The sequence below is a fragment of the Alosa sapidissima genome, chromosome 6, assembly GCF_018492685.1.
Source record: "Alosa sapidissima isolate fAloSap1 chromosome 6, fAloSap1.pri, whole genome shotgun sequence".
Taxonomy (NCBI): domain Eukaryota; kingdom Metazoa; phylum Chordata; class Actinopteri; order Clupeiformes; family Clupeidae; genus Alosa; species Alosa sapidissima.
This window is the reverse complement of record NC_055962.1, coordinates 20,672,037-20,687,036: the sequence shown is the minus strand read 5'-3', so window position 1 is coordinate 20,687,036 and position 15,000 is coordinate 20,672,037. Positions and strand designations below refer to the sequence as shown.

The window sequence follows — 15,000 nt, the reverse complement described above, 5'->3', positions numbered from 1 at the left end:
ATAAAAAACCCTCATCGGGCTTTGAGTGTTTTCATTGCACTACTTTAAGCCATGACAGATTCTAAGTATATTTCTCAAAAAGTTTTGGCCTCTTTAATGACCTGATACTGTACCTGCAGCTGTAATGACCTAATTTGGGATATTATATATAAGCCACTTTTGAAAGCTGCTGTGTGTTTCCATGCAGGTGTTGCTTTTGTTCACCGTAGCTCTCTGAGCACTCTTGCAGGTGGTGCTTGCCCTACGTTGCTATTCGTCTGTCTCTGTAATGTGTTGCTTTGTAACTTTGCCCTACGTTGCTATTCGTCTGTTTGTAACTTTTTTATAACCTACATACTATCTCTCTCTTATATCTGCATATCTCTTATGCCTGTCTAACATGACACACAGCCAATGTGTCTGGCCTTCCACAGACAAAGAGAAGAGAAGGGGCATACAGTGTATTCAGACACCCTCATTCACATGTACCTGCTTAGATCCTCCGCTTAGTGCCCTCATGTTAATTAAGAGTGATATTTAGACTGATATATATTGAGACCATGGGAATATGATGGATGGCATGTCTCGGTAGGATTTTGCATGTATTTCAGATCCATTCATTGTGTTTTTCTCTCTCTCTCTACTCCATTGAACTCTGTCAGTGTGACTAATTTTCCTCCTCCACCACAACGTTGCTTTTTATTTTCCTCTCCTCTTCACCTCTTATATCTGCAATTCCTTTTTTGGAACGTGCTCCTTTTAGTCGTGTGGCTTTGTTAACAAGTGTGTCATAACAGTGGTCTATTGCAGTGATTGTGCATGGGTGGTGAGCGCCACACTGGGCATGTGCAGAGCAATAACTGAGGGACTGATGAGAAATGATGCATTGATTTTTTCTGGCTTGACTTTTATTGGCATTGATTCGTCATACAGTCGTCACAAACACTTGTCAAAAGTGTCAGACATCACACGTGCAGATACAGAGCCTCGTTTCCATCCCATCTCAAAGGTCTTCAGTGATCAAAGCTGTGAAAACAGTATGCCTTTTAATGTATGTTTGATGTATGTATGGCTTTACTCATTTATGTATGCATGTGTGTATTTATTCATGTATGTATTATGTACTATATGTTTCAGTGTGTGATATGCTGTAAACAGTCACCTTGACACCCTACTTAGAATACTGCAACAAAAGCTCACATACCCTCATGGTGTACTGTCAATGTGTCTGTAAATGCTGTATTTTAATTAAGCTATTTCCTGCTGCAGGTTAGGCTTTGAAATAAGACCCGCAGCCTCAAGTTGTCATGGATTGTCGGGGAGCTTCTTGGCAAGGTACAGAGATCAGCTGTGCAGGACACTAAATTCAACCCAGCGCTCACCCTGGAAAGGGGGGAAGGGGAGGGCTGATCGGATTTCAGTGTGCAAGCAGTGTCATGTGTTTCTACTCTCTCAGTGAAAATTAATGTCACAGTCTTCGGTCGAATGTCGTGTGGTTTTTATTGGTATGAATTCACTTTTTCAAGTTGAAAACAATTTTTTGACTTTATGTTCCCATAATGAAAATGTCATATGTTGTCATATATTGATGCATCATGATGAGAAATCATGCAGATATGTCCAAACAGATCTATTTCAAACAAAACCAGAAAAAAAATATAGAAGTGATTTTTGTTCCACATCATCTGTGAGTTATACGTTCCTTAAAGTGAAGACTGTGACATCTTTTCATCAATGTAGGCTGATTGTGTGGCTGGAGATATTGAACTGCCCACGCAGTAAGGAAGGAATAACTGCTCTGTCAAGGCTGGGTCACTGGTGCTGTTTCACTGGAAAGTAAATCCCTGAACTCACTTTAATGATGTGCAAAAAAATTGGCCCTGAATGCCCATACTGTACGTAATCACAAGGTATCTGTTCCAATTTTTAGGAAACTACATTATTTTGAGGCTTCTCCTTCAGAAAAAGGGTCGTTTTCTTAATGAGAACAGATGTAGTTGTATATACGAGCTATTTTCAAATGTCACACAATGTGCTTTGACTGTTAATCGCAAGAGACTTGAGGGATCTGAACGCAATGTTTCATTTGACACGTTTGTCCTTGGGCTGCGGAAAGCAAGTGAACTAAATGTGAATGTGGATTAGTGCAGGTGACGGCATCAAATCAAACCTTGTGAGCAATGGAGGGTGAGTTTGTGATGTTTCAGCACTTCAAAGTGTCACACCTTAACCTAACACGGATCATTATTCACTGCACAGTTAACACTCTCGCTGACGAGTATATACCTTCATCCTCATCCTCTGGTGCGAAGAGATTCGACACGACACCCAGAAACGTGTTCATCCAGTCGCTGGACTCTTCCATTGCCTCGTTCATTACTTTTACCGGGTCGGCGGCTGTGATATCCGGAATGCCCCCTAGGTTCACCATGGGGAAAGACCGACATAAGCAAGTACCTTGCATGCACACCAATAGCCTTTTTTTGGCACACAACTCTTCCTTCTCAGTAGCCAGCGAATGTGCCAGATTGTTTACCCCTGACAATCACAGAATGGGTATTTATTCTCAATCCAATCCAGGTTTAAAATTAACCCAATTCAAAATAGCACAAGACACTGGCTTTCCTGAATTGGAGCTGTGTACTGTGGCCAGACAGGACCAGGGCTGTCCGATCAGATGCAGGAAGTGCCAAGGCGTCTACAGGCTTTCGTTCCACCCGGTCAGGGGGCCGGCAATTTGACCAGCTGTTGCAGAGCCATGTTGGCTCTGTTGAATCAGGCAGTCCAGCTGCAGGTCAGTGAAGCTGAAAGCCTGGAGTCGCAGTGGCAGGTTCATGGATCAGGTTGGATTCCTTCCACTATAAATGGTCAACCATACGTACCAGGGCACTCTGCCTACAAGACACTAACTAGTCACAGACCCAAGATCCTCAACTCAACAGATGGGAGCAAGTCACATACAGCACTACAATACCACAAGTAATCTCAACTCACTGAAAAACAGTCATATCAATTTCAGAACATCACAGGGATCATATTTTACACAGAATTTATCAAACCATACAAAGCTTAAATTTTCACAACAGATAGTCAAGGCATGAGAAAACAAACACGATGGATATGACAGGTCTACAACCAGAACAACACAAACAGAACTTGACAACAGTGTAGACAACAAATGTGGACACCAAGACATTGGAGATGGAGTGTGCAGAACAGTGTGTTGAATGATGATGGAATGTTTGTCAGGCCATGTGTAAAATCCTTTATTCAAATGTGTGCGTGTGTGTGTGTGTGTGTGTGTGTGTGTGTGTGTGTGTGTGTGTGTGTGTGTGTGTGTGCAAGTGTGTGCAAGTGTGTGTGTGTGTGTGTGTGTGTGTGTGCGTGCGTGTGTGTGTATGTGTGCGTGCGTGTACAGTATGTGTGTGTGTGTGTGTGTGTGTGTGTGTGTGTGTGTGTGTGTGTGTGTGTGCATTCCTTTATTGATATGATCATTGGTCAGTAAGATGGATATGTGTGTTATCCACATCTCCTCTCTTGGGAGTGGCCAGATGGGGTGAGAGAGGTGATGCCGGACGGGAGCTTTGGACACACTACTGGGTCAGTCTCTCTGCCTGCAGTCGGCCGGCCACTGCATAAATGGCACAACCACGCTCCTCTGGGCTTGTTTACCCGCAGCCAAGGCAATGCCGAGGTGGTTGAGTCAGAGCATGCAGCAAGCAACCGACCACACAAACACTCCAATTATGCAGCTCACAGCTCCCCATCACTGCCCTTGTTAGTGGAAATGACTCCTGAATGCAAATGATGGGAGAATTATAGCCTAGTTCGTGACCAAACATGAAAGATGTTATTGGGTAAGGCCGATATTTCTGGCATTCGCTATATATGTGATGAAGTAAGTAATATAGACAGCTATGTTAAAATGCAAAACTATATGTAGAGTGGTAGAGTAAGAACAGATACAAAATATATTTTTGAAAGGCGTCTTTAAAATTATAATAATAATATACGATAAAATATAAAATTATATTATAAAATAATAAAATTAAAATATCATGTTACATATTGGATGTAAATGTGCAGTTAATGCTTCGACAAACAAAATCAACATGCCGGCAATGTGGCAATCACCACATGCAATTTTTGGGCATTCATCGCAGGCAGTTTTGGAGTATTTCTAGCAATCATTAGGCACTACACACTCCCCATGTTAGTGAATGAGAAGGCAATTGCAAGCACTCTACACAACCCCGGGGGGGGGGGGGGGGGCAGCTAGACCTTCCCCAGTGCTGGGGTGAGGAGAGGGGTAAGTGCAGGGAGAGGTGAGGGGGGGGGGGGGGTGACGGGCGAGGTGCCTTGCCTCTGCTGGCTGCCTTATGTGCCTTTCTGACAGCGGGGGCGCGCGGTCCTGTTAGGACGAGAGAGACGTGTGAGGAGCAGAGAGGGTGAAGGCTCAAACACACACAAACACATGCACACCGTACATACACACACACACATTAACACTGCACATACACACACAAACACACACACACAAACATGCATACACATACACACACACACACACACACACACACACACACACACACACACACATACACGTACACACACACACATTAACACTGCACATACACACACAAACATACACACACAAACATGCATACACACATACACACATACACACACACACACAGTCACAGTGGATGTCATTGTGGTTGTTCACGCCACTTACATACAGTGGGTGACATGGATTTAAGGGGAAAAGGTTCTTTCTTTGTCCATGTGGAGTATTACTGAGCGGCTCTGGGAGTGTTAATAAATAGTTCCTTATGGAGGGTTGTGTTGTTATCCGTCTGGTAATAGAGCATGATGATTCCCAGCACAGGCACCTGCTTGACATGTAAGGAACTGAGCCAGCCTGTTTTCCAGATGCCAACAGAGAGTTCATTATGTCACTAAGAGTTCACTTGGAAGGAAAAAGAACCTCTTCCGTTTAGTGTGTGTTGACATGCATTAACAACACACACACACACACACACACACACACACACACACACACACACACACACACACACACACACACACACACACACACACATACACACACCACAAATATTGATTAGGAGCATCAACAGAACAAATAATCAAATCCGTTATTTGAGTTAAACTCAATTGAAGAGGAAGCAAGATGACTGAGGGACTGCATAAATAAAATATGAAATGCAGGAAAAAAATGGAATTGAAGTCGAATCGCATTGAGATCATCGTCAAGGTTTCCTATAACCTCTCTTCTAAATAACTCAGTTGTTGTTGCAATTTTAGACTAATACATTTGTAAAAATCACAACACATCAGTAGTATTTTAACTGTCTGCATTTGAATTGATGAGTGTGTTACGACCTATCAACATTCTTGTTGTCTGTTGTCTCGGGGGACTTGGGGAAAATAATGTTGATGATACACATGATGAATTCAGTGACATTTGTTTGATTGCCTTAACTCACTTCCATGAAATGCCTGTCTGTTTTCTCTCACTGACTTGTTCTCTCTCTCTCTCTTCCTCTGTTTTGTCAGCCATTTGACATGGCCATTGTTTGGCTCAAACACCACAACAAATGCCCAAAGTGAAGTCAAGTAAGAGGTGAAGTCCAGAAAATGCCTGCCAATAACAAGGCCAAACTGTTCCAAATGTTTCTTTATGTGTCATCTGGTGTTTGTTTATACACACACACACACACACACACACACACACACACACACACACACACACACACACCAGAGAGGGAATTTGCTTGCTGTAATGAGGACATTCTTGAAGTCAGGATAAATGGCACCTTGGCCAGATGTCACCGGGCAACAGACTTGTGTTCAGGAGTAATGCAGGCCTTCACCCCCCCCCCCCTTTATTTTAACTGGTAATGGACACGGATGTTGGCTATGGATAACTCAGGCAAAAGAGCCCCCCTTCAATCTCTTTCTCTCTGTCCCTCTCTCTCTCTCTTCCTTTGTCCCTCTCTCTCTCTTTTCTCTTCTCTTCTCTTCCAGTTTCTCTTGTTCTCCCTCTGTCCCTGGAGTCACATGCAGACTGCGATTCCCTGACCCAGGCCCCATGAGACCTGTTTTATGTTTTAATTTCGATGCAGATGAACCTTTTGCAGGAATACATCATGAAGATGAGAACGACTTGCATCTCACTATTAAGAGCTTGTTTGGAAAACCATTTAAATGCCTGCCAGGACAAGTGGTACTTCTCAGCCGACTGCAACAAAGAGGCCACGGCAATAAATTCCTGAAATTCAGCCTTGTAGGGGCCATTTGTGTCAGCTTTTTCAAAAAGAAAAAAAAAAGATTTCCTCTTTGCAACAATTTTAAAACACCACAAACCACAGTGGTTAGATTAGCTTGAGGAAGTGCTATGTAGAGCTCCACAGCCCTTAATGACTGTTTATATCGTCCTTTCAGGCAGAAACCAACTCAAGTAATAACCAATGCTTAAAAATAGAAACGTAAAATGGGTCTGCTGTTTGGTTGGTGGGCCCTGTCCACCCGTTCCCTGTCCAGTAGTAATCCCCTATGCTCAAGCCAACTCGTGATAATTGCTCTCTCCCTTGGAAACATGCTGCCCTTGTGCAACGCTGTATTCCCGATATTTTTACCTCACAATTAAGCCCGGCGACATCTGGCCTGCTTGCCCACTTATTCCTGTTAAGTCCAGACTTTTCAGAGCCAAATAAAAAAGTTAAGTATGAGCCCACTGGGGCATGTACACGAGTTTGATAACGAGATCTACAGCAGAGTTTTAACTCTTAAAGGTGTGTGACGGGAATGTTGGAAAATGAACGTTCTAAAGAATATCTGGCTTCATTGAATTCAACCACAGCCTTATAGATAGAAAACTATAGATATCTATAAGGCTCTGAATTCAACATACATTTTTTATAACCTTCAATTGTTGCGGAACGGAATCTTATGTTAGAATGTTCAAAAACCCAAAAGCAGCATGAAAGCTTAGGCTAGCAAATACAAAGTACAGTTTTATTTCCTTTAATGGAATACAGCAGTAGAACAGGTTCCTTTTCCACATGAATATCAGATTATATTAGTGCATGTCTGGTAGATGTGCTATACCAAAAGAAGTATTACAACTATATGAGAGGAGATATTCTCTCAATCTATCATAATTACATGGCATCATTACTGATTCTGCTGCTACTGTAGAATTATGTACTGAGACAGATTTAAATGTTTATATTTTTCTCTTCACACTGCACTTTCCAAACATTACAGGAATGTTGGAGGTCATTACAGGCTTTCTGTCAACTTGTATGATGGCAGCCCTATACATTACCATATCTGCTGCTAGCATAAGGACTGCACATCAAAGGGATGTGCATCCATGCAGTCAGCTTGTGCAGAGGGTGGTGTCTGGTATGCAAAATAGGCTTTTCCTCCGTAAGCCTTTGCATTGATGTGGGGCTTTTAGCTTTTTGTTCTTGTATCCGCCATACATGTGCAGCATAGAGGAGTTGGTGATCTGATAAACTCAGCCATCTTGCTTGAGTGATGTAGATAGGATCTATCTCTTTCTCTCCAATTCTCTCTGAGGGGCTGGGCAAATCAGCTCTGTCTACATGCCATAATGACTTCTTGTAATATTAGTAATTACTAGAGTGTAAACATGGAGACTTTTGGAGTGTGAGTGTAGCATCTCATCATTGTAATGAGTACATGATATGCAGGCACGATTATTAAAAAGACTTGCAGTTTGGCCTAGTCAGTTCGTTTCAAGATATTGTTACAGTAGCCTAATGGATGTTCTTGTTAGCCCTACAAAATGCGTGTTGTTAAATGTAAACATTGTTTTGTGTGACAGCTCTGATAATTGACCAGAATTGCCTCTTGGTCTTTAGTTAAAGGAACCATATGTAAGAAATGTATTTCAATTAATCATAAAATGGCCCTGATATGTCACTAAACATTAAGAAATCATGTTCATTTCAAATACTTATATCACTGACAACAGTAGTCCGGTCAGGATATTGTCATTTAAAAAGTGAAGTTGCAGCCCTCAACTGATGTTGATGTTGTGTTTTGTCATGTCATGTTGTGTTTTGGCCTGATGCGCCACCCTCCACCTATCTACTAATCACAAAGTCAGTAGTGTTTCGGCATCCGGGTTGGCTACCTCGAGTCAGGGGGGAGGGGGAGGGGATACACCACTCTACAGTAATTTGAAAGTGATTACAGTACCAGTTTTGGCCACAATCTTACATCTGGTTCCTTTAAGTAAAGACAATGACATGGAATATAGGAGATCTCTGAACATTTTCATTGTGTTATGATCATTTTAAACGATGGAGGAAGATACCAGGACGATAAGCAGAATGGCAATAATGATTGTAAGAGGCTATATGACTCAAGACACCTGCTTTGAGGATTACAGCGTAATTCTTCTGATGGTGTTGAGAGATTACAGTGGCAGGAAACTATAATAATGACTGGGTTGTGACTTAACACTGCATTTCATCATGAAAACTGTTTTCCAACCTGCTGAACTCTGGATGCAGCCCTCACCAAAAGTGCTCCCGACCCGATTAGCATGTGAGCTAGTCAGGCTTTGAGTCATGAAGCAATTGCACCCTCAGTAGGCAGACATGCACATTCCGAAGGTCATCACCGTCTGACAAACGCACACAAACACATGTACACACGCACACACACACACACTTACACACACACACACACACACACACACACATACACGGACAGATGGAAAAAAAAAAAAACACACAGGTAGTGCACTGCAGGCAGAGAGTCTTTACCCGGTGGCAAACAGGGGTCATCACAGTGTAAAGTATGGGCTATTAAATGGGTGAAGACAGGATGGCAGGATGGTGGGGATGGACGGAGAAGGAAGAGTGGAGGGAGGGTGGAAGAAAGGAGGGAGGGAGGGAGGGAGGGAGGGAGAGGCATTAGAATGAAAGAGAGAGTGGGAATGTGTCTGCTAGTCTGGAGATGTGAGTGAGTGGGTGGGTTGGTGGGTTTAACTGCATGTGTGGTTGGTGAATGATGGTGTGTGGTCTGGCATGTGCAGGTTTTGTTTTCTTCCCTTTCTCCACTGTCCAGTGTGTGGACAGTGACAAAGTCAAGAAAAAGCACCATTTCCTTGTAAGGGGAAAGGCCTGAGTGATGGAGATGCAGTACAGGTGTGGATCTAGATGGGAGAGGTGGGTTGTAAAAAAGGTCAACACTTTTTTGAAATGCTTTTCAAAAATGTTCTGTTCTGTGTGACAGGCCTTGGTAACCGACCTTTTTTTTGTGAAAGTGTGACATCAATGAAATGAAATTGGGTGGAGAACAATTGGACATGGTGGACAGTGGACAGTGACAGTACAACATGACAATTTCATGAAAACATTGACCAAACTATGGAACTACACCCTGTGAAAAAATACATACCTTGACACAACGGCAGCAAAATAACTACAGACACTACACTATTTCTAAACCCATCTATTGCTCCCATCAATAACTGACCACCGTGGTTGTTTTCAATAGAATGCCATCATTTATCCACACAATAGACCCACAGGAAGTGTCTTTGGGGCTGGCGGACCCGTGACAGCCCATAGTCCCATTACAGTGGACTCCAGCTGAAAGTGTGTTACTGCTGAGAGTGTCCAGTGAATAAAACACACTCAATCTATCTCTGTCACTGATAGCGCTATCAGGAACAAGACAATCAGCCCTGTCTCAGCCTCTACAGCGCTCTCACACCCACCTCTAGGTCCCCTGACCAACACATATACTCGCACACACACACACATACACACACACACACACACACACACACACACACACACACACACACACACACACGTACAGACAAACAGAGACACAAACACACACACACTCAAATGAGCTCACACACACACTACTACCCGCTGAACCAACACACACACACACACACACACACACACACACACACACACACACACATACACATAGAATACAGTCACATTCCTGATGGACAGGCTGAGCCAGAAACAAGCACTGGACTTAATCCTATTGTCTTGCTAGCCGTCCCTCCAGACCTTTACAGCCATTTTAAGCTTCAGTAATGGGTTATGTGATGGCATGGATTAACTAGAGGTTATTGGTTGGGTCCAGTCCTCATTCTTTGTAGACAACCCCCCGAATTAAAACAGCCAAATGACAATTTTAGATTTTAAAAACAACAACAAGATAAGTCCACTTCACATACGAACCAAGGGAAACCACTATTTCCCCTCCCCATGTTTGCATAGACTAACTTAAGAGAAAACATGAGGAACACACCAACTGAAGGCGCAAACGAAGCCTCTCCAAAGAGAGAGAACCGAAACCAGAGCTCAACTTACCTTTCAGGCTTTGGGTGTCGAGGAGGTCAAACATGATGATGGCTACGCCGGACCAGGTGATGATCAAGGCCAGTACCAGGACCCAGGCCATGGGCGAGCTGAAGGTGCTGTAGAAGTCATCGGTCATGGAGCGCTTGGACACCCGGAGGGATGAGCCCATGGCATCGCCATTTTTGCTCTCGATGACGGTGGTGGTGGTGGTGGAGGAGTACCGAGCTGGAGTGGGTGGGAGAGAGACACAGAAGAGGAACAGAAGTAATGCTTGATGCTGGAATTGTTCAAAGACCCAACAGAGATCTTTGCGCATTGAATCGTTAATGCCACCTCAAGTCGTGAAATTCTATTTTCAGCCGTAACGAGCAGAAGTTGCCCTAAGTACACTGTGTCTGTTCGAGTATCTGTATCATTGCTATTTGGCAGCAATCCTCAACCCAGCAGCTGATATGCAATCAGCTCTCTCATTGCAAGTCTGGGTCAGACAAACACAAAAAAGGGGAGAAAAAAAAATACTTGGCTAGAGTCTCCCTCTCTCCCTCTGAACTAAAGTTTTCCTCTCATCTTCAGATCTCAGATCACCAGACAGCAAAGACAGGAAGAAAAAAAAACACAAAGCCCAGCTGTCAAAAGTCAAAGCAGAAAAAAAGTTATGTTTCTTTTTCTTTATTTATTTTTTGGTTAGATATTGATCTAGGGCCTTCTGTGAGATCCCTTACTAAATGGATACAAATCCCCACAACTGTGCAGTTTCATTGGCCATTCAATGGTTCCTTACACAGGCTACATGTGACCTTTATTCACAGAGTTCGTTTTACAAGCCTCCCCATCGATCAGTACCCAAAAATGGCTGACTTTGGCCAGAGGAGGTGATTGATTCGTGGCCGGAGCGATTGCCATGCAGGTGTATGGTTTCTTCAGCGTGATGGGAGGGAGGGAGCCATGCTTTGTGGAAACTGACTCGGTGGGGGAGCAAAAGATAACTATGGCTGCTACATTTGAGTGGCTTGTGTGTGTTTTTGTTTGTGTGTGTGTGTGTGTGTGTGTGTGTTGACCTATAATAAATAGCATCCAACTGTGCCAGACTACGTAAGACTCAGTCTGAAATCGGTTGAGATGGGGTGCATAGGATTGAGTTTTGGGTTTGTTTACTTTTGGATATGTTTGTTTATGTGTGCATATGTCTGTGTCTGTTTGTGCGTGTGTGTGTGTGTGTGTGTGTGTGCGCGCGCATGCGTGTGTGTGTGTATGTGTGTGCGTGTGTCAGTGAGTCTGTCAGCTTCCACCACCTGTTGGGACTCCTCAGGCTCCACTCTCCTGTCAAGCAGGAGATTATGAGGACTCATTTTAGTGCTGACTCAAAGAGCTAAGATCACACACACACACACACACACAAACAGACACCATATGCTGAGTTTCCTTCCCACTTCCTTCAGTCAAAGCAATGCCACTGTGTGTGTGTGTGTGTGTGTGTGTGTGTGTGTGTGTGTGTGTGTGTGTGTGTGTGTGTGTGTGTGTATTTGTTGGTTTCTGTGTGTGTCTGTGTGTGTGTGTGTGTGTGTGTGTGTGTGTGTGTGTGTGTGTGTGTGTGTGTGTGTATTTGTTGGTTTCTGTGTGTGTCTGTGTGTGTGTGTGTGTGTGTGTGTGTGTGTGTGTGTGTGTGTGTGTGTCTGTGTGTGTGTGTGTGTGTGTGTGTGTGTGTGTGTGTGTGTGTTTGTCTGTGTCTGTGGTGAAGTGCAGTATGTGTGGTGAAGTTCATATCTTCACAGTCAGAGATAAGTGAATGCTTGAGTGCAGACTATGCTTTAATGATTTGTGTGTGTGCTCACCAGCCAGTTTCTTCACTTGTCCGTGCATGTCTCTCAGCCCACTTAAGACACCCTGACGAGGCAAAACCCTGTGCCTTAGCGCTGCTTTGTCATTTTCCTACACAGAGACCAAACAAGGTGCATGTTGAGCCTTCTGCAGCTCTGGGGGCGACACATGCTGTTGCCGAACGCGGTGGCTGTGATAGTGGGTGTGGTGGCGGGGGTAGACAAGTGCTGGGACTCATCACAAACAACACGGTGCACTGTCATCGTGGCGTGCCTCCCTCTGACAGAGCCACAAAAGCGCAGACGAAAATAGCAGCCCCTTCTTAGCTCTTCTTAGATTGCCCGCCTGGGATCAGTATCCCATCTCTTCTTTATAAATGCTATTTATCAAGAAGTGACGGAAATCAATCTGATTCGAGATCAGCTATCGCACCCAAGGAAATATCTATAAATACAGTCTTGGGTCAGTGTCTGGGTTTTTCGTTTTCTTCTAAATAAATGAGAAGATCGTGTCCTCAGGGCTTCGGATTCTGAAAGATATCCATGGTAACTCAAATCTCTGGATACGGATTGTGAGCTGCATGGATTTGTTTTTTTTGTTTACTTGGAACATTTGATAGCTAGATTTGATAGTGTGCTATGTCTGATTGCAACTTGTGTGTGTGTGTGGGCTTCTACCATACCTATGCATTGCCCAACCAGTCATAGACTAGAGAGGACTGTGGGTTTTTTTGTAAGACAAATTCAATGTTTTTTTTTTTTTACACTTTCTCCAAAACACTGTTATCTTACTGGAAATATTCCCCCTGGCTTTGGGAACAAAGCCATTGGTATTACCGAGCCTTTTATACTTAGTGTGATGCTAATAGACCCATCGTGGGATGAGGAGTGCTCAGATAAAAAGGAAAATCCATTTTGGCATATAAATGCACTCCGTCTCCCTCATTGTGACACACTCTGAACCATATTTACACATAACACAGATGGAACAATCATCTAGGAAGTTGAAAAAGTGAATAAAAAACTCTCTCTCTCTCTTTCTCTCTCTCTCTTCCACCCATTTACTCTTCATGTGTCTTTCTCTCTCTCTCTCTCTCTCTCTCTCTCTCTCTCTCGCTTTCTCCATCTGATTGAAATCTAATTCAATTGCCGGCATTTTCCTGCGATCCTTAAAAAAGCGCTGCTAACGTCACACGCATGCCTGCAGGCGGGAGACACAAGTGGCTGAAGGGAGGGATACATGATAGGTGCTATTTTTAGCTCCATTCCATCATGGCTTTCTCCCACCAAGAGTTCTGCCCAAGTCTGAGAGGCAGACTGCTGTGGCTTGATCAGTACAGTGCAACCTAACATTTGACAGATTGTTCTAGAAAAAAAACAAGATTAACAGTATCCAGTTGTGGAGTATTATGGGTAATGGATTACAGATAGCCGTAGACAGAGCTGCACACTCACAGTTGCATATTTACTGACGGAGAGTACATTACCTTCAGACTCCGCCATGGTGTACGTTGGGACCTCACGTCTATGATATAATCCCTTTTGTCGTTAAAGAATACGGTTGTGCAAAAAAGAAAGAAAAAAAAATATCCCTTTACAGTCCCACGTCAATCCAGGAGTCCAGGAAAGTCCAGAGCAAGGAGTGTGTGAGCCCCCCACAAGGAAGCGTGAGAGTGCGAGCGCGAGCTCAACACCTGTTGCGTGCCCTCGTTGTAATTTCAGTCCGTTTCGAGAGATTTCAGAAAAAATAAAAGTATTGAAAAAGTCAGCTAGTCAGCTTAGGGCACGGAGCTTGGGAGCTCCAGAGGGTGGTATTCGTTGCCGTCGAGGGGCCCGAACGGTCGCGCTTCCAGGTGGGGCGCCGACAAACACGAAGCTGGGCGAGGCACCGTGGGGGCCAAGCATGGGCTAAAAGGGAGGGTGGGTGAAATGGGGAAGCAGATTCAGCCAAATCACTTCAGAACCCTGCCCATCACAAGGGTAGAACAGGAACCATGGGATGCACACAAGCAGAGGGAGGGTGGGGGAGGGGGGGTGTTAAACTGGTGAGAGCGGGGGTGGCAGATAGTTGAAAGTAACCTTACCCCTTAACTGGGGCCTGGCCCTGTTATTCTTAGAGCTTCGGGACGGACTCCCAGCCAGCTACATTCTACCTTGCCTTTTAAGGCCAGGGGTGGGATCTTAAATCCAGGAGGGGTGGTATGTCCTTCTGTCAGTGGGTGCCTGGGTGGTCAGGGAGGGCCGGCGTACATGGAGGGCAGCATAGCGTCAGCAGGGGAGGTTCTCCGTGACAGGACACCAGGGGTCGACTGATGTATTTACAGTAGCAGCTATGCAGCCCAACAGTACCCAGTGGCTGCCAGGTCTGGGAGAACAGTGCCAGTGACTAAAGATGGAGTCTGTGCTGACCCGCGTCTGACAACGTTGGGAATGTGATGGTGCACAAGTTTTTGAAAGAGAAGAATGTGCTTGGACACTTGCAGGGACTTTCTCAGGACATTGTAGAGTCCCTACACTGATCTTTGATACTTGACAAGAAAAAAATAAAGCTACAGCACTCCCTCCGTGTAGTAAGCACTTTGTAATGATAAAAGCATAATGCTTCAACCTTCGTATCAGGCCTCTCCAGTTTGGAGAGCCACGTCTGTTTTTTTCCCTTTCTTGGTCTGATGATCAGTTTAAAATATTATATTATATATTATATTTATTAAAGGTCAGCGTTTTTTGTTCATATTAATCTGTTTCTTCATACCTAATCTGGTTTGTACTGGCTATACACACATTATTACAAAATATTACTTAGCTACTGG

The 15,000-nt window shown here is 44.0% G+C and overlaps 1 protein-coding gene across 1 annotated transcript in view; it reads right to left on the bottom strand.

Annotated features, from left to right (window-relative positions):
• Positions 1-14,158, bottom strand: part of trdn (triadin) — a 64,838-nt gene extending 50,680 nt beyond the window's left edge. Inside the window, exons 1-5 of the mRNA XM_042095985.1 lie at positions 13,678-14,158; positions 10,383-10,598; positions 8,805-8,843; positions 4,343-4,390; positions 2,266-2,397 (exon numbers count right to left, since the gene is read on the bottom strand). Coding sequence (XP_041951919.1) covers positions 2,266-2,397; positions 4,343-4,390; positions 8,805-8,843; positions 10,383-10,598; positions 13,678-13,693 — 451 coding nt within the window. The 5' untranslated portion in view covers positions 13,694-14,158. The remainder of the gene's footprint in view (positions 1-2,265; positions 2,398-4,342; positions 4,391-8,804; positions 8,844-10,382; positions 10,599-13,677) is intronic.
• Between the last annotated feature and the right edge of the window lie 842 nt (positions 14,159-15,000).